Raw genomic sequence first — 22,429 nt, 5'->3', positions numbered from 1 at the left:
AAATCATAAAAATCAAAAAATAGTCTGTTTAATGTACGACACATCCAAAGACTACGCTATGTAAAATGTGAATTAACTTCTTATTAGTAACTTGGGTAAGTTTCAGATTTCAATTCATAAATAACATCAATGGAGGGGGGCCCAAAAAATACAGTCTGCCTAGTGTAGTCCATTTATTTAATCCGGCTCTGCTTATGCAACCTCATGTTTTATTTTTATTTTATTTCGGTTTTCCCCTAACAGATTTCAGTTTGTTTTTCAATTTAATTGTTCCCGTTATAGGTCACATTAATGATGGAAAAAGTTCCGACATGATTTATCTTTGTCTCATTTTTTACATCACAAAAACCTGGGGTGTGTAGACTTTTTATATCCACTGTATATATAGTTGTGAAATGGATATAGAAGAGCCTGGACTGAGAGGTCCTCCTCCACTGACCAGGAGTGGTCAGTTGGATCAAGCCAGAGACTGGGAGATGTTGGTGGACGTGGGCCAGCATATTCAAGTCGCATCTAATATTGTCACCACCAGCCTGAGACCAGACCTGGTACTCTGGTCCAACACCCTGCGCGTCATTGTTGTAGAATTGACGGTATCCTGGGAGGATAATGTGGATAAAGCGAATGTGAGGGAAAGGCTGCTGTATGCAGACATGGGATTTGAGGCAGAACAACTAAGCTGAAAAGCAATAGTTTGCTCTGTGGAGGTTGGCAGCAGGGGTTTCCTTGCAATATCCACCATCAGGTTTCTCACAGATCTGGGGATCTATGGACAAGACCTGCACCAGACCATAAAAGAATCATCACACACTGAAGGACACGGCAGCCAATGGCTCTGGATCAGGAGGAAAGATCCCAACTGGGCCCCACGATGCTAGAGACATGCACCAAAGTCTGATCAACCTGCGGTGGGCCAGCCTTAGAACTGCCATACGAGGCAGTAGTAAGTCAGATTTACCTTTAACCTCTGTGTACCCTCAAGTTTAGCCTGCATTGTTGATTACAATGCCAAAACACACTTGATGACGCTTTGGTGCACAACTGAAGTTATGTCCCTAACATCTGCTGGTGGCTGCTAACACCTGCTAACATCTATTGGTAGTTGGTTACTTAAATTGTGCAAGGGATATTCAACTATCAATTCTGGGACTTGTTCTACTGGAAAAGAAATGTAATTATTTAGCAAGAAACTATCTTTCTGAAATTATGTTCCACAGGAGACCAAATAATAAAAAGATTGAGCAATGCATTTAACATTCCCTATACTCCAAGAAATGAGAACTAAATAAAATCCCAGCTTGAGATTTCGAGTTATGAAACAGTTGCTGTTTCCTTGCACAGTCCCCTTGTGCTGCATTGTACCTGTATAGTGTTGATGCTGCACTTTATTCCCAATAAAGTTGAGAAGAAAAGGAATGACCTGTGAATTGCGTTGTGGCTAAAACACAACACAAAAAAAGACACACTCTTCATGTTGGCACTTGTATAACAATAGTTTAATATAAACAAAAAGTTAACATACAGCAGGTACTGTAATCATTTTATATTTCTTCATTCAAGCTGGAGCCAGCAGTGAACTCTAATAAAAGCACTCTAATAAAACACATTGTATCGGCCCAATAAAGATGAATGTTGAAACAGCACAAACACTTCTTGGTACAAATCAGCAAGTTGTCCGTTTTTGTCGGCCTTTTGTTATCGAAATTCTAATTGACGACACTTGACCTTTAACACAAGCACAGCATGGAGTGACCAATACCATCAGTGTAGGGACACAATCAGTTGGTGCACCTGAATGAAGAAAACCAACGTTAAGGCTGAAGGCAAACTCTGACCATGTTTCAGCTGAAACAAGGCGAATAAAAACGAGATTACTGGTGGATTAATAATGCCAAACTGACCATGAATGATCTATAAACAGGTATAAGATTGTTAAGACTTTTGCAAAAATTAAAATTATTGAGTTCACTAATTAGTTTTCAGCATCACAGTGTTTCCCTTACTGAATATAATGTCATAAAGTGACCCTACCTATTCCTGGACCCGAACTAAGACTTCTATTTCCTCAAAATTAAATTTGTTGTAGGGGACAATGAGCAGGGCTGTATAATAATTATCACTGGTAATTAAGGTATTTGAGTAATAGTAAAACCTTCCCCCCAACCACACACACAAAAACACACACACGCTGAAAAATGCTGTTACAAATAAACACAGGAAAGAGAAAACCAAATCAGAAACACATAGCACACAAGCATTAGCATTTATCCATGTTACAGTGTGACAGGATGGAGTATGTTAAGAATTCACCACAAATGAGCTGCACTGCGTCCGTAGGTAGGAATGTGCCACTAAATGTCTTTTAGTACCAACAGACATTGACAGGAGAACTTTCTCAGTTCAAAATCTCCATAAACAATCATATTAAACTACTTTTTATTATCTGCAGTTTCTTTGTGTTTTTTTAATTTTTTTTTTTTACAACGGCCACAGGTTTTTAATTCGATAGTGCAAAGACTATCATAGGATCATTAATAAGAATGCTACTCTTATTGTTATGCATACAAATGGAGTTTGGTTAAACAAACACTCAGGCCCAAAGATCAGTGGTTACTGATCTTGTTTTGTGCTGTTAGAATATGTGCTACAATCTTTAACTCAAATTGTATTTCAATTGCCAAAAATATAATAACACTTAGATTAATCTAAGTCAGTTGCATCATGAAATCAGACCCACTTCAGCAGACATATGCATGAGTTCCACAGCTACGCCAACCTGAAGTTCTTCCCTTCAGAGCCCAAGGTCAATTTCAAAATGTACCAGTGTTGACATTTATGAGCTGCACCCAAGAGCCTGACAGTTATTCTAAAAAATATCAAATCAGTTTCTCCACCTTCCATCAAAACAGAACCTGAAAGGAAACACAGTACCTACTATTTGCTACCGCTAGGTCTGAGACCTAAATACAAACCGACATATCATTAGTGGAAACTGATTCAATTGAGTGATTAAGGCCCGAACTCTGGACTATGACTGGTTGATTGTACAGTGCAGATTTGGTAACCCTGAACCAACATTGACGCACAAATTAGCTGTCCTTATTCAGAACAGCTCAACAGTGTCAGACTAAACACGTTTGTAAAAAAGAAAAATGACAAGGTGTTTTAGTTGCCTGGGTTACATCTAATATGTTTCCACTGTAAAACATTTACTACAACAAATCTGCAAAAAAATAGTCATCTTTCCTAGAGGATGATCTCACAAACATTCATCATCCCTTTATATTACAGCATGTACATCTCAGTGTACGCTTGACTTGAGAGACAATCAATGTTGCTTGACCAACAGTACAGGTCCACCAAAATGGCATAGCTATGGTTGTGGTAACCGTCCATTGATACAGTGCAGTACTATAACTGCAAATAATCTCATTGTCATTGAGCTCAATGGCTGCACCATGAGCTTTTCAGTGTCCAGTGGAAATTGACAAGAGAAGTTCTGTGGCTCTGAGGAAACATCCGACATGTCTCCTGGAGCTGTTCTTGATGACACCAGAATACACCTCAGACACAACACTTCATTTTTTTTTCAAGGACCTCCGAATGGAGTTCTTCTCTCGCAGTCACAGTCTGGTTTGATTGGAAGTTTGAAAGTAATGTGTTTGCTAAGACGAGGTGGCCCTGACACTATCTCTTGTAGTGGCTGGGTGCATCTGCAAACATGTACTTCAGTCTGTAGGCCTCAGCCAGGAGGAGACCCACTTCCTCGTTCCCCCAGTGGATTGTCGGAACATTCTGAAGTAGCATGAGGAGGCCCTGAAGAGCAACAGAGAATCATTTTGTGACTTACACACTATATTTGAAAAGTAGCAGTTAATAACAGAGTATGTATAACATTTCAGAAATATAAAAAATACGTGGGCTAATAATTGACAAAGTAAAATCATGTACACTGTACAACAGCCTGTATTGAAGTAAAGCAACACTTAACTTTGAAACTGAATTTATTGACCATATGCTTCTCAGCAACAAAGTAGTTATTTAACTTCCTGTGTGTACTAGAAGGAAGCATGTGTAGTTTTTTGTGGATTGCTGTCTGCTGCTAAGATCAACTCACCCATGGATTTTAGCAAACATCTGATAATGTAACACAGTGACAACAGCTGCAATCGCCCATGAATATGAAGTTAAAGTTGTTAAGTGAAATTTTGACATCATTTATATTTTGTAGAGTAGATATTGTCAAAGAATCTTAACTTTCAACTCTAGAGTCTCTTTTGCTCTCACTCGTTGTCACCCGTTCTACTTAGCTGACAGACTGTTAGGCCCAATCTCATTTCACCCCTTGGCCCTAGCCTTTTGTTTGGCATGTTCACGTGTAGGGGTAGGCTGTCCCAATACCTGTTTGGACAGAGGGGTAGGCCCAATGGTAAGGGCTCTGCACCCCTCCAAACAGAGATTTTTCAGACCCTCACTTCAAACAGAGAGGCACCCAGAATGCCTTGCGAATCAAGCTGGGTGAGAGACCCACAAATGTAAATGATCACCTATAGAATTTAAAGTCAACTAAAGGGAAAATCCAGCATTTCATGTTGAATTGGGGAAATTGATATGCCAAGTTTCAAGAGTTTCTTTATATGAATATATGTCCTGATTTCATCTGTTAGCTCTGCTCTCAGTATTTAGTTTGGGTTACTTTCTCAGTCGTGTGGGCAACTGCTAAAACAGTGGTACCTGGAAGTCAACCATGGAGAGAATTTCTTTGCGCCACTCAATGAGAAAAGCAGCGCAGACGTACAGGTGGAAGTGGGAGAAACCCTCTGCTTCAGCCTGTGAAAAAAAGCCGATTACAACTCAATAAATCCATCATTCAAATGTGACAGGCAAAGACAATAAAAGGGTTAAAGTCAGCCTCCACACCTGAACCTAGTCAACTTAACAGATGATTCTTTTTTTTCAAATTAATTTATGGTGTCCAGTTTGCAATACCTGGTAGGTGTCCCAGAGACGGATAGTGCAACGAAGAGGCAGCTCCCTCATCAGCAGATTGTTCATCCACCGGAAAGCAAACTGCAGGTACTCTACCTCATACCTCTTGAAATGATTGTGGATGTCCTCTGGAGACAGACATCACACACACGAACAAACAGAGCACTCTATCACATTTAGCAAGTAGAAGCATGTAGTAAACAAGTTCAAAATAAGATGGAATGAGCAGAGCATATGACGTAAAAGTACTATCAGGAGTCCACTCACCATCTATCCTGCTGACCAGCTCCTCTAAAGCCTTTACTTTGTTCTGGATTCCAGGCTGAGCAAAGGTGTAGTTGTCCTGAGAGAATAACAATCTAAGTAAACAGGGAAACTTTATTTTGTTATGTTCACTGACGTGTTTGTGTGTAAGCAGACCTGGATTCCGTCCAGCAGCTTACTCATGCACCAGAAGCTATCAGCTTCGATGTTTCTCTGGGTTTCCAGAGGCAGCGCTGCCATCTCAAAGTTCTCCACATCCTCCACTGAAAACCAAGACAACACTGATCATACAGATACGATCTGTATATGGTTCCTCAACGCTGCCCTATGCTGAGGTGGCTAAGTGACATGTTTATGACCTGGATTTGGTAACAACACTGTAAAATGTAGCATCATGAAACTGACCATCTGAAGATAATGGGGCTCTAACAGGAATTCTCCCTCCAGTAACTTACTGACAAACTCTGACAAGAAGACGACAAAGAAGGGTGTGACTAGGTCATTGATTCCCTGGACGTAGCCACTGGCCGGGTGACGGATGGCCCAGATAAAGAGGATACGCTCGAACACCTGAGGAAGGAAAGACGACAACATGTTTGATTAGCAGATGGGTGTAGCAGATTCACTGAGAATACAAGGCAAACACCAATTGTATGATTGTCATCATGATTCTTAACCTTACTGTTTTAGTATTTCAGGAATGTTGCTTTGAATTACAATCTTCAACTCTTGCTTTGGCTCAATTCTTTGAAAATAATTTCACGTAAGTAATTCAGAGTCAGACAGAGAAGTTGATACAAGAACTGAATTTACTGCAATCTACTTTAAACTCCAGCACCCATGTATTCACAGTTATAGAGATTCCAAAATCAATGCAACATAAGTTTACAAGCCTTTGTCCTGATAATCATCATCATCATCATCTCAGTGAGAATTTGATTACTGTGAAAGTACATTAATGAGTGAGTGTCAGTTTTTCAAGTGTAAATGGCTGTCTTGCAGCATTACTGTAGGACTGTAGCATGCTGTATTTTTACAAATTAAAGGGTTTCTCTAGATTCAGTAGTAGCAGGCCAAGCAACCACCCCATTCCAAACAGGCAAGTTTACAATGGACACAGCACTAGTTCACAATATAATTGGTCAAACCACGAGTGTTTATGATACATTTAAATATTGTGATCTAAGTTTAAAACAGATCAACATAACATCTAGAACTTAGCATTCTGCATAAAATCTCTCACCTCACAGAAATCTCTCTTTTACATGATCGAATCCTGTGATTATTTTTAAATGAATCCTGAGTAGGGATGGGTATCGTTTGGTTTTTATCCGATACCGGTTCCTAACTGATACTTTTAAAACGATACCGGTGCCTAAACGGTGCCTGAACCGATACTTTTTTCAAAAAAGTGCACAAAACGATGCTTGACTAAGAAAGGCCTTTTTTATTGCCAAATATATTAACTGTTTAAAGTAGATTATAAATATAAATAAATACAAAACCCTTTTTAACTTAAAACTATGACTAACATACGAACTGTTAACAAAAGTTTACACTATACTTAAATAAATAAAAATAAATACAAAACACACGCGCTCTGACTCGTGACTCTGACTTCGGTGCCTGAGCCAAATGAAGACTGAGGGTCGCTTTTCCATCACTCGGAGACCCACGTGGCTTCGGCCCGCCTTCGTCCCCCTAAAATGCGGTCGCTTTTATGAAACATTTCTCGGCGTGGTCTTCGTTCCTCCCGCCCGTAGCCGGTCCCGGAGCCGACCCAGAGCCGGTCGCGACGCACCGCCACGGAGGAGATGCGCCAGGCAGGGGGGGGGGGCAGCCAGGCAGGGGGGGGGGGGGCAGCCAGCGCCGGGGAGAGGTTTCGCGAGGAGATTCCCCCCCCCCCCCCCACCACCACCACCTGCACGGGAGCCCTGGCGCACCCGGGGCGCGGGCAGCGCGGGGACAACAGTCTGTCCTCCGGGAGCCGCGCCGACATGCGGGGGCCCGGCGGGAGCCGCCGCTTCCCGTGAAGGAAGGAGCGGAAGTGTGAGGAGGCGGGACGAGCGGAGACCTCAGTCTTCCATTGGCTCAGGCACCGAAATGAGGCACCGAAATCTCCGTTGCATTTCGGTCCGGGTAGGTACCGGTTGTATTGGAACCGGTTCCATATTGGAACCGGTTCTCGGTACCCAACCCTAATCCTGAGTCCTTGATATATTTATGATACTTCCATCACAAACCAAGGTAATCTCAGTCTTGCTGTCTTTGAGCTAACTGAGTCTAAGATCAGTGATCTCAGATCACTATTATAGTTGTTTTTAGCAACTATTAGCAGCTATTAGCAACCATGAGTGAAGTATTTAATATAGTGTGAGACTAAGCAGTGATAACCACCAGGAGCTTGTGAAGAGTGATTTACAGCGAGGTGAGTCCCGAATAAAGGGGGGAAACAATGGAGACAAGCTTGGACTTTGTTATGATGATATTTATATGGTTTAGCCATTACATATATGCTTTAGTGCATTGTATCCTCTACTTCTATGCAAAGGAGGTCTATGTCAAAGTGAGACTACCTGATGGAATAAAGGATATAATAAAAACAGGTTCAAAATGAACCAACCACAAATACTAGCTGGCCACATCAATTATTAACACTGACTTACCTTCATTTCCAGGAGACTTTAACCTTAACCATAACCACTACTTGGCTAACCATAGCCTAAACCTAAACCTGACCCCAAACCCACACATGTCCCCACACGTTAGAAAAACCACACCAACAGACAAACTATACAAAATTATCTTCTTCTGTATTGATAATGTCTATGCCTCTATTCTGCAGTAGCTTAGATCTTACCTCTTGTACCGCAGGCTGCTGGAACAGGGGAATCAGAGGGTTTGTTCTTGGAATGTCAATGTGGATCTAACAGGAAGAAAGATTACCAACATTAAAATATTACTCAGGATAATCAAAGCTTATAACATGTGGACTTTAATATGGTGGTGTTAACTGATTTTGACACATTAGCAGTAGAAGGGTTATTTCTATTTGTCAACTTTACCTGTCTGTATGTGTCCTTGAAGTGCTCGTCTGTTCTGGAGTGGTAATACTGCTCAATGAATCCAAAGTATTCTTCTCGCTTCCTTTTCAATACCAGCTCTCTGCGGTCCTTGTTGGCCGGCAGGTAGCCCTGTCAGAGCACCACAGAGAAAATACATAAGAGAAAGTGTCGGTGAGAAGAAACGCCTTTTTGATTACATGAACAGTTTCAGAGGAACACAACAGGATGGCCATTTGAGATAGGAGAACAGCCTGAGGACAAGGTTGCATAGATGGATAAGGCTTTTGACATCATGTCAGCATTTTCCTAAAGAAATGGAAATAGCTACACATAGGCTAGAAAATTTTCCCTTAGAATATTGAGACAGGATGCCCGAAATGTGTGATACTTAACTACTGAAGGTCACGAGACTTACAGAGAGAAGTCTCCATGTGATTGGCCGGACTTTCTTTGGAATACCGGACCAGCTGTGCTTCCGAAGTTCCTCTGTAAACAGCACAAAGCAAGATAGAAACACAAATGATTAACACTGGATTAAAACCACAGCAGCGACCAACACACTGAAACACAGTATATTCAGCTGGTTGTAACTAAGAGGGAAGTGTTGGCATGTAATACTGAATTCTGACAGCAGAATATGTATGAGGCAAGTCAACTTAACCCGCTTCTCTCTCAAATGATATTTAAACATTACTTATACAGGTTTACCCATTCTGTGAAATTCTGAATGTTTTATTATTTATACCTATTCCAAAGCTATGTACCAAATCAGCTGCTGCATCCTCTGGAGTTATGACTCCTTCTAAAGTGTGGCCTTCCTAGGCCGAGTAGACCACGAGGGAAGAATCTATACGATGGCTGGTCTACGGAGGACTTCCTATGGCATCCCCAGCTTTTCCTACCCTTTCTGTTGCATCATCAGCTACTTTGAGCCATTGCTCTTGCTGCAGCCTAGAACGCCTGCATGGTAAGCATCCAGAGATAGGATGGCCTGAGAAAGATCCATTCATTGAATCATTTGTATTAATGGACGGATGCCTTTTTCAGTCGTGTCTAGTCACAATGCTGTGACACCATGGGCCTTTAAATGCAGCTTCCGAAGGATGGGGCCCCTACAACACAACTCATATCTACACTATGAAAATGTGTAGCTGTGTGGTTTGCTCTTCTACTGTACCTAGATCAGTGTTGGGACTGGCAAGCAGCTGCTTGAATTTGTCCAGTCGGCTCTTCTCCCGCACATTCATGGGTGGAGCCCCGGAGGAATTCTGGTCGGAGATTCGAGCCACTAGTGGGATGATGGGACGAACAGGGAGAGACTGCTGCTTCTGCAGTGTGGATCGGACTATAGAGGGCCATGCAAGGAAAAATAAGGATATTTTATAGGTTATTATGCAAAATAATGTGTTTTATTAAAAAACAAAGGACACAACAATCAAACCCCAGACATAACAGACACAATTCTTTTAAAATCCCTGCAGACAAAAAAATGTGATCGTTCATCTATCACCTGTTCTGACCGTGTTTCAGACTGTGAATGTCCTGCCTGGTACATTCTAACGGCCTGATAATCCCAGTGCTCCGGACAACATTTGTCATTAGCTGTACTATGAATCACCTGATAAGATGCTCGGTAACTCTTAATGCAGAATGTAGTGCTGCAGCACACAAGTCGCATACCTGAGGACGAGTTGAGGTGGGCCTCACTATTAGACTTGACAACCTTGCCATTGACGGTCTCATAGTCCACGTCTTCCTCCTGAACATCCTGGAGGTTCTGAGGTTCTGGGCTAAGAGATGGCAGTCTGTGTGACACCCTGCTCTCCGAGTCACCTGCCTGACTCTGCTGCTGGAAGGACAAAGGAAACACTTCAGAATATCTCTGTTTATTTCACACCAACCCCATGCCCGTAGAGGTAAAAATTATGTCTTATAATCACATGAATCTGTGCAGGCGTAGAGGGCAGGCCTGATGACAGGGACGAAGTTGGGGGCTGGCTCCCGAGGAAATCATTGTCCTCCTCATCATCAATGTCCCAAGCATCGTTGGTGCTGCAAGCAAACTCGTGGAAGCTAGAGGCCTTTTTTGTTTGTAGATTGTTGAATTTGGGCTTTGTGTCTTTGGGATACCTGCAGGGAACAGATCCAGAAAAAAGATATTTTAACAGTCTCACTCATGGCAGCAGCTGTTGGTGATATATACTCAGTTAAAAGATGGTATCACAAAAATAAACAATGAATCTAAACTGCTAAGCCAACAAAAAAGGACAGGAAAACAAAAATATTCTCTCAAACAGGCAGAGGTATGTAAATGTCAATATTGGTACTGCATACAATCCACACATGCTCAGGTCTTCACAGCAAGGAACAAATAGCTGCAAAACAAAGTGTGAAAATGGGAGACACAAACAAAATGCATCCACGGGGGGGACCTGACACCATGCAGTCCAGTTCTCATGTGTCACTCACGTGCGTCGCAATCGCGGGTCGAGAGGTGGATGCTGTGCTCCATAGACTGGTTGTACGCTGTAGAAGATGATGTGAAACGCGGTCACTGCACAAAAACACATGCAGCTACCAAGTTTCTGTCCTAGCTAGGCCTAGAGGAAATCTTCAGAAGATCTACTCATGAATTATTGTTCAGAGGAAGGTTGACAGACGCACATATTGTCCTTGTCTGTGTTGCTTTGTTTATTAGTTGCGATAAATTGCGCAATCCCTTTAAAAATCTGCATAATCACAGATGAGGAAGCACCACTGATGGAAATTATACATTAGCCAATGCACAAGGTTGAACATATACTGGGTCCAGTATTACAAGGAAATATATAAACACACAAGAGAAGGAGAGTGGATAGTGCCCATCCAACTTCTGCTGTGTAGAACAAAACCAATCCAGACAAAAGAAAAAGAGACGTTGACAGCACACTGTAATTGCAGTTAACAGATGACAGCTGAATTCAACCCACGGACTAAATATCCCAACCCTGTTTTACTTAGAGCGTGCTGTTTTTAGTGAGTACTGAACTGAACTAGGGAACAGCTTGCACAGCCCCTTCACTTTTCAGACCGACGGCTTCCGTCAAACTTACTGGGAAACTAAATATTGTCTGACGTCAGTCATTGTTTGTTCTCCCTCTGAGGACAAAGACATTTTCAAATTAATATTCTGTTTTCCCCACACCAGCATTGGTTTACCAAAAACCTATCATCACTGTAAATCCAAAGGTTCCCTGTCGACGCCTGAGAAATTCACACATGATAAGCACCTCATTCAAACAAGCTGAAAAGCTTTTTGTGTGAATATCACAAAGCAATAAATACCACTAGTAGCCTGGATTTTTGTCAAACTGTGGCTAAATGAGATGCTAAAATTTGTCATCCTCGCTCATTTATTTGCATGCACCAACTGACAGTAAGCCTGATGGCTGAGAAGCGAGAACTGGGCCTGCTGATAATCGGGCGGAGCCAGAGTCCCTTGTTTAACAGCAGCAGACTTGTTTTATCAGCAGCGGCTCAAGGATAGGCAAGACTTGCTGCTGGCTTTTCTTGTTCAAACATGTGTTTGAGTTTGGGTTCCTAGCCTTCCGCCCACCACAGAGTGACAAAGGCAACAACGCCCTCTCCTTAGAGATCCTGTCTTCTCAGATTTCCATAACAAGCTGCCCACCACCACACTCCGTCCTGTCGGCTGCAGCCTCTCTGCCAGGCAGCTGCATGGAGCCAGCGCAGGACAGCTTCTCACCAGTCTTGATAGTCATGAAGACATGCAGGCCAATTAAGACAAACATAAAACACATATGCATGAAAGTGTCATGCCACAACAAGGATGACTTTTCATTTTGCAGAAGTGTGTATAGTGAGAGGAATAAAAGGAGAGTATACCCCCAGATCCTCAGAGCCAATCATAACCCATTACAATGATCTTTATTGAACAAGCTCTACAGGCTGGCACTAACCATACAAGCCAAAATGCTTACCATACATTTCTCTGAAAAGCTTAACAAAACTTGACTAATTCTGTCTCAGCATCTTCACAAAAAGAATAGTCATTAGCTGAATAACTGATTTTTAAAGCAATTTGACCAAACTCTAGCCTCCCCTCAAAACAAAGATGGCAGCTGGAAATGACACATTTTGAACCAAAATAAAAATACATGTTTGCTACCAGCTATATTTGTCTTGACTGGAACTATCTTGTATGGTTTTATATTGTTATACAAAATACTGCAGTAATATTTCGCCTGTTGTCCAGAAGTAACAGAACCTGGTGAGTTTGATCATGTATATATTTTTTTTCAGAGAAACAAACACTAACTGCCACATTGACAGAGGAGTACATGAGAACTTGGGCCTAAATCACAGGTAATGGTCTTAATGACCTTCAGTCAAATAATAATGTTTTCCCCTGACTTCTCACTCTCTTCTTTACTAATATCATTGCATTGCTGCTCCCTTCATCTCTGTAAGACATTTTGCATAAATATTTTAAAACAGTGATACACTTCTCCATTTATGTTGGACCCGGTCTTTTCTCATCAATGTTTTAAATATTGTAATTTTGTTGATGTGCTCTGTTACACGTGACATCTATTGCATTTCAGTCCGTCCTGAGGGATTCCTCACCTGTGGCTCTCTCAGACGTTTCTACATTTTATTTCCCTGTTAAAAGTTTTTTGTGGGGTAGTTTGTCCTTGCTTTTGTAGAGGGTCAAGGGCAGAGGACGCCCTATGAGTGATTTGTTAATGTGGGCTTTACAAATAAAATTGGATTGATTACTAATAAGTGTGTAGCCTTTTCCCCACATAACCCACAAACCTACTATGAACGGGCTCCCTGCTTCTTGTCAAAACTGACACAAAAAGAGGATGTTGTTCATGTAACTTCTGACTCCTCTTTACAAAAATCAGAGGTCTGAGACTCCAGCAGAGATCCTCATGTGGACAAGTGCAGTGCTGCCCTCTCTCAGCCTGGGGCCGGTCTCTGACCGAGGACACATATGGCGGACGACGCACGGTGTGTGACAGCTGGCCGCTCCACACAGAGAGGTGGAGTGTCTCCCTCAGCATACACACACTCACACAAAGAAGGCGTGAAGTCACAGAACACACATGAGCAACTCATGACTACAAGTCAGGCGTCTACATTTTAAATGTGCCGAGATCAACTTGAAACTCTGTATTCAAGCCCACACCAGCTATGACCATGTTTCTGTCCTGTCATATCCCTCGTTACTGTGTGAAACCCACTAAACGAACGAACCTAACCCGCGTCGGTAAGGAACAGACAGTGACAAAGACCCACCTTCCGGGAACCTTTGCGTTTCTCCTCCAAAAATTGATCCTGTTCTCGGTGGCCATACTCGGTCAACACAACCCGCTTCACTCCGACACCGACATGGACAACCCGCGTGGGAACAGCTTCCGTGTTTCAGTGTCCACAGCTCCCGGCTTCCTCATGGGTGTAAACTGCCGGTGGACGGAGATATTTCGCTTTCGAATGCTTATGATGTGTAACAAGGAGCACTGGAAGCCGCCATCTTGGAGCACAGCGACCGGGGCGTGTGATTGGCGGGCGGGGGGGAACAGGTGCAGGGGCAGTGGCCAATAGGAGGCTGCGGTGAGGTGACGGTGAGGGGACGGTGAGCTGGCGGTCAGGGATGCTGCGGACCCGGGGCCGCGCGGAGAGAAGCTCCGCTGCTGGAGGGAGTTCGTGCCACTGCTCGAACTACAGCCATGTTGGTGTCTGCGTGTTGTTCGTATGTGAGACAGGAGGCGACATGGCGGAGGAGTCTCCCTCCAGCACGGCCTCTGGACAGAGAGACAGGTGCTACACTAAATACTGTCACCCATGATATCCTGGAGCCTGACCTGACAAAGCATTTTAGCTCTTTCGCTTTTCTAATTAATCCTTAAATTAATTTCTCATGATTTCTTATGACATGCAGGGAATATTAACGACTAACTATTGAGATATTAATCGTTTGCTAGTTCTAGTATATCAGTTGTAGGGATTTGCTGATGTTCAGGTCAGATTAAACCTTCAGGACAGTGTACATGTGTTATTATTATATAATTATAACCCCAGATACCCAGAAACCATACATAAGGATGTATACTTACATGCAAAGCAACAAAACCACAGTGAATATGTAAATTAGAGAATATTAAAGAAAATAATCACCAGACATATTGCTAATGAAAATATTGGTAGTTTTATGGCCTTACATTTCTCAAATGGAATCATAGCTTTCTCAGTGTTAATTAGTTGACAGGGGAAAAAATGTAAATATAAAGAAAAGTTATCCTGCACTTTGACAGCTGTTGATCAAAACCGTACCTCCTCCATAGATGGTCAGACATGTTGATTACTATTAACCAAAGAGTTTGATATTCAGATATTAAGATGATCCACTTTAATTACAACACTAACCTGTGCTCTTGTCTAGCTGATGTCTGACTTCCTTGGTTTGTAAAAAAATATTATATTTAAAATGTATTGTTTTATCAGGACTACGTTGCATTCATAATGAGTTTTAGGAAAAGAAAAAAGTCATAGTAAATATCTGATTTAGCGAGGGAGGTCTGACTCTGCACTGTTCATTAAATACAGTTATTCCTCACATTAAAAGCCATACACATACACAGACCAGAACACAAATCAAAACACTTCCTCTGCTTGAAGTAATACTTCTCTTTTTTATTTCTCTAGATGCTGCAGGTTGAGTCTTTGTCCACATGAGGGCAGCCATTCTCTGTTCCAGTGAAGGATCCATGGTCAAAATGAAACCAGTTGAACCACCTCTTATTTACTGTAAATGTTTGAAAAGTGAGTTTTCCATTTATGCTGCTGAGTTATTTCATACAATCAGATAGCTGTCAGCACAGATGTGTGCAAAGTGGAATGAGACTGACTGACTTGTTATCTAATGATGAACTAAGTCATTTTATTTTTATCATTATTTATTCAACCCACACAGTTCCTTTTAAAGTCCTTTTGTCCCATTCAAATGCAGTCAAATTCGGGTTTAGGAGACGTGCCTTAGTTTCGTTTTTCACTGCTCTGATGCATTTGAATCGCAGGTGCTCTCCTGTGTCGGTTTGTTTAGGGAAATCACTGCAGCTCCTCACCTGTCTTCACCTCCTCCAGCATCCAACGAACTTCAACTGACAAAACCCAGGTAAGAGTCTAGATCTGGATTTCTTGCTCTACTCTTGTTGTATTTTTAAAGCCTGGGAAGAAATGTGTGCCCTGGATCTCATGTCATTATGAGTGGAGAATAGTTTTATTCACACATTTTCTGGGACTATGAATTTGTTCAAACAGTTTTTTTTAAAAGAGATTGTGAATCCTGCCTGAAGCAAGTCTTGTGACTTTCTGCTAGTGTTGAGTTTTTGCGAGGAAATAGTGGTGTGAAAGCAGTAGGCTGAGAGGAGATACACTGATAGAGTCACAAGGCGGGACAATAGGGAACTGTATGCCGGACTACTGGAGTTGCCTGGGGTGCACATTTTTTTTTAAATGACACTCCACATTTACTTTGAACTATTTCCTGGCAGACCACCAAATATATAATTTATTTTGGATGTGAGACATTTCTACTTTAAGTATAAACTAAGTCTTTGCTGTAAATACAGATATGATCTGTAACTTAAAACCCCCTCAAATGATAAGTTCAATGCTAAGTTGTGACTGAAGAGCACACTGAAGCAAATCGTTTTTTCAAAATAAATGTAAAGTGTGCTTTTCCACGGCATATGCTCATGAAGTTTAAGCCCCCAGCTATATTTTGGTTTGTGTGACCCCCTTGTTTTGCTCCCTCTCTCACCCCTGAAAGGAAAGCTTTGTGACTTCTTCTCTTCCTGAATGCTTTAGTGGCAACACAACTACTCCGACAGCATTCTTAAAGGAAAGAGGAACTTTTTTCTTTTGTTGTCCTGTCACTGTGGCGAGTGTTTAGCTCTGTAGTTGTTCTTAAAGTTTTGAGATCTTTGGGGGAATTACATCTAAAAGGATTTGTTGAAAATTTGGAAAGGAGGTGAGTTTTCTTCTTCATGTGACTTTCTTCATGTTCACTTTTAAAAAGTAACATGTACATAATGTACATCTTAAACTTTTCGCCTTGAAAATGATAAAATACATAAGTGACATGAAAATATTGTTTTGTTGGTGTGACAAAAAGAAAAGGGTCATTTGAACAGACACTTTGAATAAGAGCACAACTTTTCAAGAACTTTAGTTTAATTTGTCAAGATAATGGCTCCTGTGTTGTGGACACTAAGAAACTCAGTCTTCTCTTCAGGCACATGGTGATGTATAGCAGAGTTCTTCATCTCAAGGTCATCGGGTCATCAATAGCTGTTCTCACATGCTCCGACTGTGACCAGGCCATGAAGGATTGTGAATTCTCGGGGAAAGGTATGACAGAGAAGTCTGTGTGTGTGTGTTTGTGTGTGTGTGTGTGTGTGTGTGTGTGTGTGTGTGTGTGTGTGTGTGTGTGTGTGTGTGTGTGTGTGTGTGTGTGTGTGTGTGTGTGTGTGTGTGTGTGTGTGTGTGTGTGTGTGTGTGATGTACTGTGTACAGTCTACATAATTCATCTGGCATGTAGGTATGTGTTGTAGATTTCCTAATTAAATTGTTGTAAAGTGTAATGAGCTTTACCATAAGTCAAGATATTTGATTTACAATAATATAAATATTGACCTTCACTTCCAATTCTGAAATTGAAAGAAATGATAAATGGTCTGTATTTATATAGCGCTCTTCTAGTCTTGGTGACCACTCAAAGTGCATTCACACATATTCACACACACATTCATACAGAGCTTTCTCTATCGCATATCACTCACACTCCGCCAGCACAGCCATTCATGGAAATTGTGGTTTTGCATCTTGCCCATGGACACTTCAGCACACTGAATCAGGGAGCTTGGGATCTTCTGTTTAGTAGACGACCCGCTCTACCTCCTGAGCTATGGCCGCCGCATGAGAGCGCAGCATGCATGCGATATTTACAGTAGGCAATTTCTGTATGTAGCTTGCATACTATAGTCTCAGTATACTGGACTGGTTTCATGGTCAGAAACAATGAAGAATAATGATGAAAGCAGCAAGAAACCCATAGTGGTCCAGGATATTCCTTTAAACTGGTAAGATGCTGCACTACGGAGAGAAACTAGATGTCAATAGTAGTTCCAAATGCTTGTTTTATGATGTTCATAGAGATTCAAGGCCCTGTGTTTAGTGGCTAACTGAATTATTTGGAAGTGAAGGCTTGCGGATGTTTCAACTTGCAGGGCTAGTTGGTGAGCAGACGTAGCTGGCATGCTAGCTGCAAGCCATGCACTCTAGCACTAGTCAGTCATATAACCTTTCAAGAATCAAGAATTGTTCATAATTCTTTAATTTCTTAATGTGGCATAATAAACTCTTGCTACCACTATCTTAACAGTAAGTTCACATTGATAATTACCTACATCAAAGGGGGTTTTGTTTTCATCTGCGTTTGTTATTTAGCGGGATTATGCAAAAACTTCTGGACTTCTGGTTTTCCACAACAAAGGATGGAAGGATACAGAATGCACCATGGAAGAAGCCATGACATTTTATTGTTCAGGGGGCGGATCCAGGATGTTTTAAAATTTCATTTTTGTTGATTTCTCAGAGAACAATTCATGAATTTAAATTTAAAAAGATTCAGGCATGTTTAGGGTACTGATATTTATGAGTGGGGGCAATCTGGTGGATCTAGTGAATTTAAATTGGCCTTGGCGGGTAAGACTGTGGTGTTGATGCAAGCTCACACATGGCTGATGACCTTGCCAGTGTACAGCAACTGACCCCAGATCAGATTGAGGTTAGTAACATTTTACACCCCAGTGCCTGCTTATGGCACATTAATCCTGAGATAGTAGTTTGTAACGTGCTGTATAAATCTGAGGGGGATGCTGACCCTTGCTTTCCGTCAACACTAGGTGGTACTGTCAGTGATCAGGAAGCAGACTGTTTCGTCTACAGTACAACCAGAGAGGGAGGGGGAGAAGAGAGAGACCAGTTGTTATAATGAAAATGATAAGAGTGATATTTATAGATGTTGTTAATGATAGCAGCACCAGTTAATTCTAACGATAAAAAATAAATAATAATAATAATAATATAGAAAGAGTGAGAAGTAATAATAGATTTGGGGGGGGGGGGTCATACTCAAGGACAGTCAGATACTTGAATCCACTCTGTTGTTGTCTTGGCTGTTTATAGATCAATTTGTTGTCCTGCTGTAAGATGAACCAAATCCTTAGCTGTGTGCACTTTCCAGCAGGTTTTCCTCATACCAAAGAGCTCTCTGTATCTGGCTACATTCATCCATCTCCCCGTCCCTGCTTCTTAGAGGCCTCCCAACAGCTTGGTGCTGCCGCCACCATGAGATCATATTTGCCAGGTTTTACCTGACATAGTTTATAGATTTGTGTTCAAGTGGTTACATTTTTGTCTCATCCTTTAAATGTTTTTGACAAACAGGTTGTCATGTGCCCTTGAGTCAGAGTGGCTTTTTGCTAACCATGCAGGCCTGATTTATAAAGTGCTGCTGAGTCATAGCTGTGGTTGGAAACTCAAAATAATCTCTCCTAATCACTATTCCTTAACCCCGATGGAAAACGTCACAAGTTCAAGGAAATATGTGAAGGAGCAGCCGTAAGGAGTTAGGAAAGGAGAACCGCGTTGTGGAGAAAATCCGACTCCACTTACACTTGGTGTTTTTTTTTTATCAAACCAACTTTATTTATAACAAATGATACAAACAGACCAAGGACTGTACAACATAGTGATAAACTCGATGATGTGCAGACGTAAAGTTTCCTGTCCAATGCAGAGTTACACCTCCTAACTAAAGAAAACTTAATAGTTCATACACAGGGAACATTTAACCATCATTTACTCACAGGAAGTCACAACAGAATAGATTTAGTCGAAAATAAAATCAACCAAACAAGGCTGAAATATGGAAATAAGACAACGACATGAGGTATATTCAGAACGGATAGTGGAGACATTTTGTTTGTGCATTCCGCAATCAGGGGATTGAAATGACTATATTATTACTATTTAGTTTGGATGATGTTTTTATATATATATTTACTTCCGATGATGATATTGTGACCCATAGGTTCAATATGCTTTTCACTGTGACTCCTGACTGGACAGATGTGACAGAGAAGAAAATCATGTGTAGATTCACATCGGTTCTGGATCAACTCATGAGAATAGAACAGCTGTTTTATTTTTATATATTTACGTGGGTCTGTCCAGATGCTACAAGGTTTCATCACATTAAAGTTTGATGCCGCAATGAATTGTGGGACAGCAACAGGATGGTCCAATGTTTTTTATGCTAAAGGATATAATCTGAAATACGTCTGGGTCATTTTACCAAGTTAGGAACCTTCCAAAGCAAAATTGATTTTTTGTATACTCCCACGGTCATTATTCAAACAGATTCTTCCCAGCGGAGGACTTTGGAAGTTCTGTTAGAGTGAACATTGAATTCTTTTTTTATTGTATTAGCTATACCCTGATCTGTGTCTCACTGCAATATTATCATGCGAATTGTGGGACGTAATATAAGCAGATGTTTCCCTGTCTAAACATTCCAATTGGAAACAGGTGGAGAGAAATATTGGCTCTAGTTCTAGATTCATCTCAAGAATAATGAAAGCAAAGATGATGCTTGTTACCATGGGGTCCACAGTCTGAATACTTAGTTTTTCATCATGATTCCATTTTCTAAAGAATCTAAATGCTTGTTTGTAGATCAATGGACAAAATTCCAATTTAATTTCATATTATAACAATTGAATCCAAAACTCAATAAATTGAGCAAAAGGGTCTGAATACTTTGTGGGGCCACTGCATTAACACATTCATTAATTCTGTACCCAGCAATGGTATAAATATATTTTGCAATTCATGGATTCTACTTTTGCCTCTTGTTTCAATTTCAAAGCAGAGACTCGAGCTCTAAAATACATTAATGCATTATATTGCGTTATTTTTTGAACGTCTTTACGACACTGTGGTAATAATAGAGGAGAGAGGTTATTGTAGTAGCAGTGGCAGCAGGAATCAGTGTGACAGTGAAAAAATGTTGCAGAGGGTTGTGTATGAAAGTAAAATGTTTATGTATGCAGTATGTTATTCATGCAGTAGATTTGCATATATATATAAACATATACATATGTGTTTGTGTGTGTGTGTGTATTGTTTTTCTGTGTTTTTGCCAAATTGAGAGAGAAAAAGAAGAAGAAGAAGAGGATATAGTGTGTATGTTGTGCACTTATCGTAAAAACAAGCCTTAGACAAAGTGTTTACTGCTGCTGTGCTTTTAGCAAATATCCATCTTTACCTCTGTGTCGTTATCACCCTACTTATTATAGATTTGCAAACAACACACACACACACATGGGAAACCACCCTCTATACTCATTCCAATCGACACACTCGGTTTAGCTTTGTGAGAGATTTTGTGTTTGTGTGTGTGTGTGTGAGTGTGCCCAGTAGACTGAGTTATGAGCGTGAATGGAGCGAATGGTATTTGACCATGTGCATTGTGTTTTATGAGATGAGCAGGCGTTAATGACTCTGTCACCAGTAAATGGGCTCTGATTTGTAGCACAGCTGTCGCTCCACACTCTGATCAACTCGGGCCTTCTGGAGACACACACACACACACGCACACACTCTCACACACACACACACACACACACACACACACACACACACACACACACACACACACACACACACACACACACACACACACGCACACACACACAACACACACAGAATTTGCAGATATTTAGAGCATACCCCAGACCTAAACATCCATATTAAACTCTACACGCTCAGAGGCCAGTTCATGTAGATTGGGGTTCTGGCACAAACAGTCTCATTAACGGGAGTTGTCGATACAGAAAGTAATTGCAATCTGAGGTGTAATCATGGAGAAATTACAGATGTTTAGTTGCAGGCAGCAGTCAGACATTAGATCTCATATCCAATCAATGCACCTATTCCTCAGAGTTGCCAATGATCTATTGCGTAGTAGCGTTATTGTGGCTTTGATCGCAGAGTGTGGACGGAGTTATGTGACAGTGAGGCACTGGCAGGGGCAGCAGGGGGGTGCAGTTACTCTTCAACTAGAGATCCAACCTCCAATTTTCCAAGCATCCACCCTGCTGAGAAACCCTCCAAGGGATCTGCACTGTAGCTGAACCTGCACTCCTTCTGTTCAGGGTCATAAATGAAAAAACAATTTGACTGTGTGGATCAATAACATATCACAACCGAGAAGCATTGTAAGCAAGCTAGTTTATTGATCTGGTTTTGTTTCCTATATAAAACAGGCTGATGAAGAACTTTTTCTTAAATGCTGAAAGGTAAATGATTTAAATTTTAATCTTAACTGTTCAACTGGGCCAAGAGGCATTCACTGAAACACAGGGAGGACAATCCAGCCTGGTGTGATATTCAAGAATATTTAAATGACTTCCAGTACAAGCTGTTACACCATTGGCGTACATTGATCCCTTCAGCAATTTAAAATTTGTTTTTAGATTTAAGTAACTCACTCGACTTCATCTAATATTTATATTATTTGTTTGAAAGGGACACTCCATTGATTTAAATGGAAGGCCTAAAAAAATCTTGAATGGAGTCCTGTCCAAGGTGTAGTGCTGATGAGTGGATAATCCAACTGAATAGTAATCCTCCTGATGAGTGTAATATTTTGATGATAACTTTATTGCTTAATTTTCATGGGGGAGGATTAAAAAAATTCGACATATACAAATTCCACAAATGTTCTAAGGAACACAAATCTTGCAAAACGCTCATCCAATCGGCTTTTGCACTTGACACATATTGTTCATGGCCCCAGGAAGTGCAATGTGGAATTGGTGCGATTTGGACACATTATAGTTCACTATTAACAGCACCTTACAGTCAGTGGGGCCGGGTCCTAACAGTCAGTCATGGACTGAGTTAAACATGTCTTCTAATAACCACACGCGTTAAAAACTGGCCCGTCAGACATTGACAGCTGCTAGGATTGGGGT

General features: G+C 41.2%; 1 protein-coding gene across 2 annotated transcripts; it reads right to left on the bottom strand.

Annotated features, from left to right (window-relative positions):
* Positions 1-1,486: 1,486 nt before the first annotated feature.
* On the bottom strand, positions 1,487-13,862 carry tbc1d22b (TBC1 domain family, member 22B). 2 transcript variants are annotated; one of them, XM_061074515.1, is made up of 13 exons: positions 13,623-13,862; positions 10,259-10,448; positions 9,999-10,167; positions 9,496-9,663; positions 8,734-8,804; positions 8,319-8,447; positions 8,114-8,179; positions 5,709-5,823; positions 5,410-5,516; positions 5,257-5,332; positions 4,990-5,117; positions 4,735-4,830; positions 1,487-3,816 (listed from the first exon to the last, which is right to left on the bottom strand). In XM_061074515.1, the coding sequence occupies exons 1-13, from the start codon at positions 13,676-13,678 to the stop codon at positions 3,688-3,690; spliced, it is 1,500 nt and encodes a 499-aa protein (XP_060930498.1). In that variant the 5' UTR covers positions 13,679-13,862; the 3' UTR covers positions 1,487-3,687. The 2 variants fall into 2 exon arrangements, with proteins under 2 accessions (XP_060930498.1, XP_060930499.1); XM_061074516.1 differs by having other exon boundaries at positions 9,999-10,164.
* Positions 13,863-22,429: the final 8,567 nt, after the last annotated feature.

Source organism: Limanda limanda, chromosome 7 (genome assembly GCF_963576545.1).
Source record: "Limanda limanda chromosome 7, fLimLim1.1, whole genome shotgun sequence".
Classification (NCBI taxonomy): Eukaryota; Metazoa; Chordata; class Actinopteri; order Pleuronectiformes; family Pleuronectidae; genus Limanda; species Limanda limanda.
Note: the sequence above shows the minus strand (reverse complement) of the source record. Positions and strands in the feature narration are given on the sequence as shown.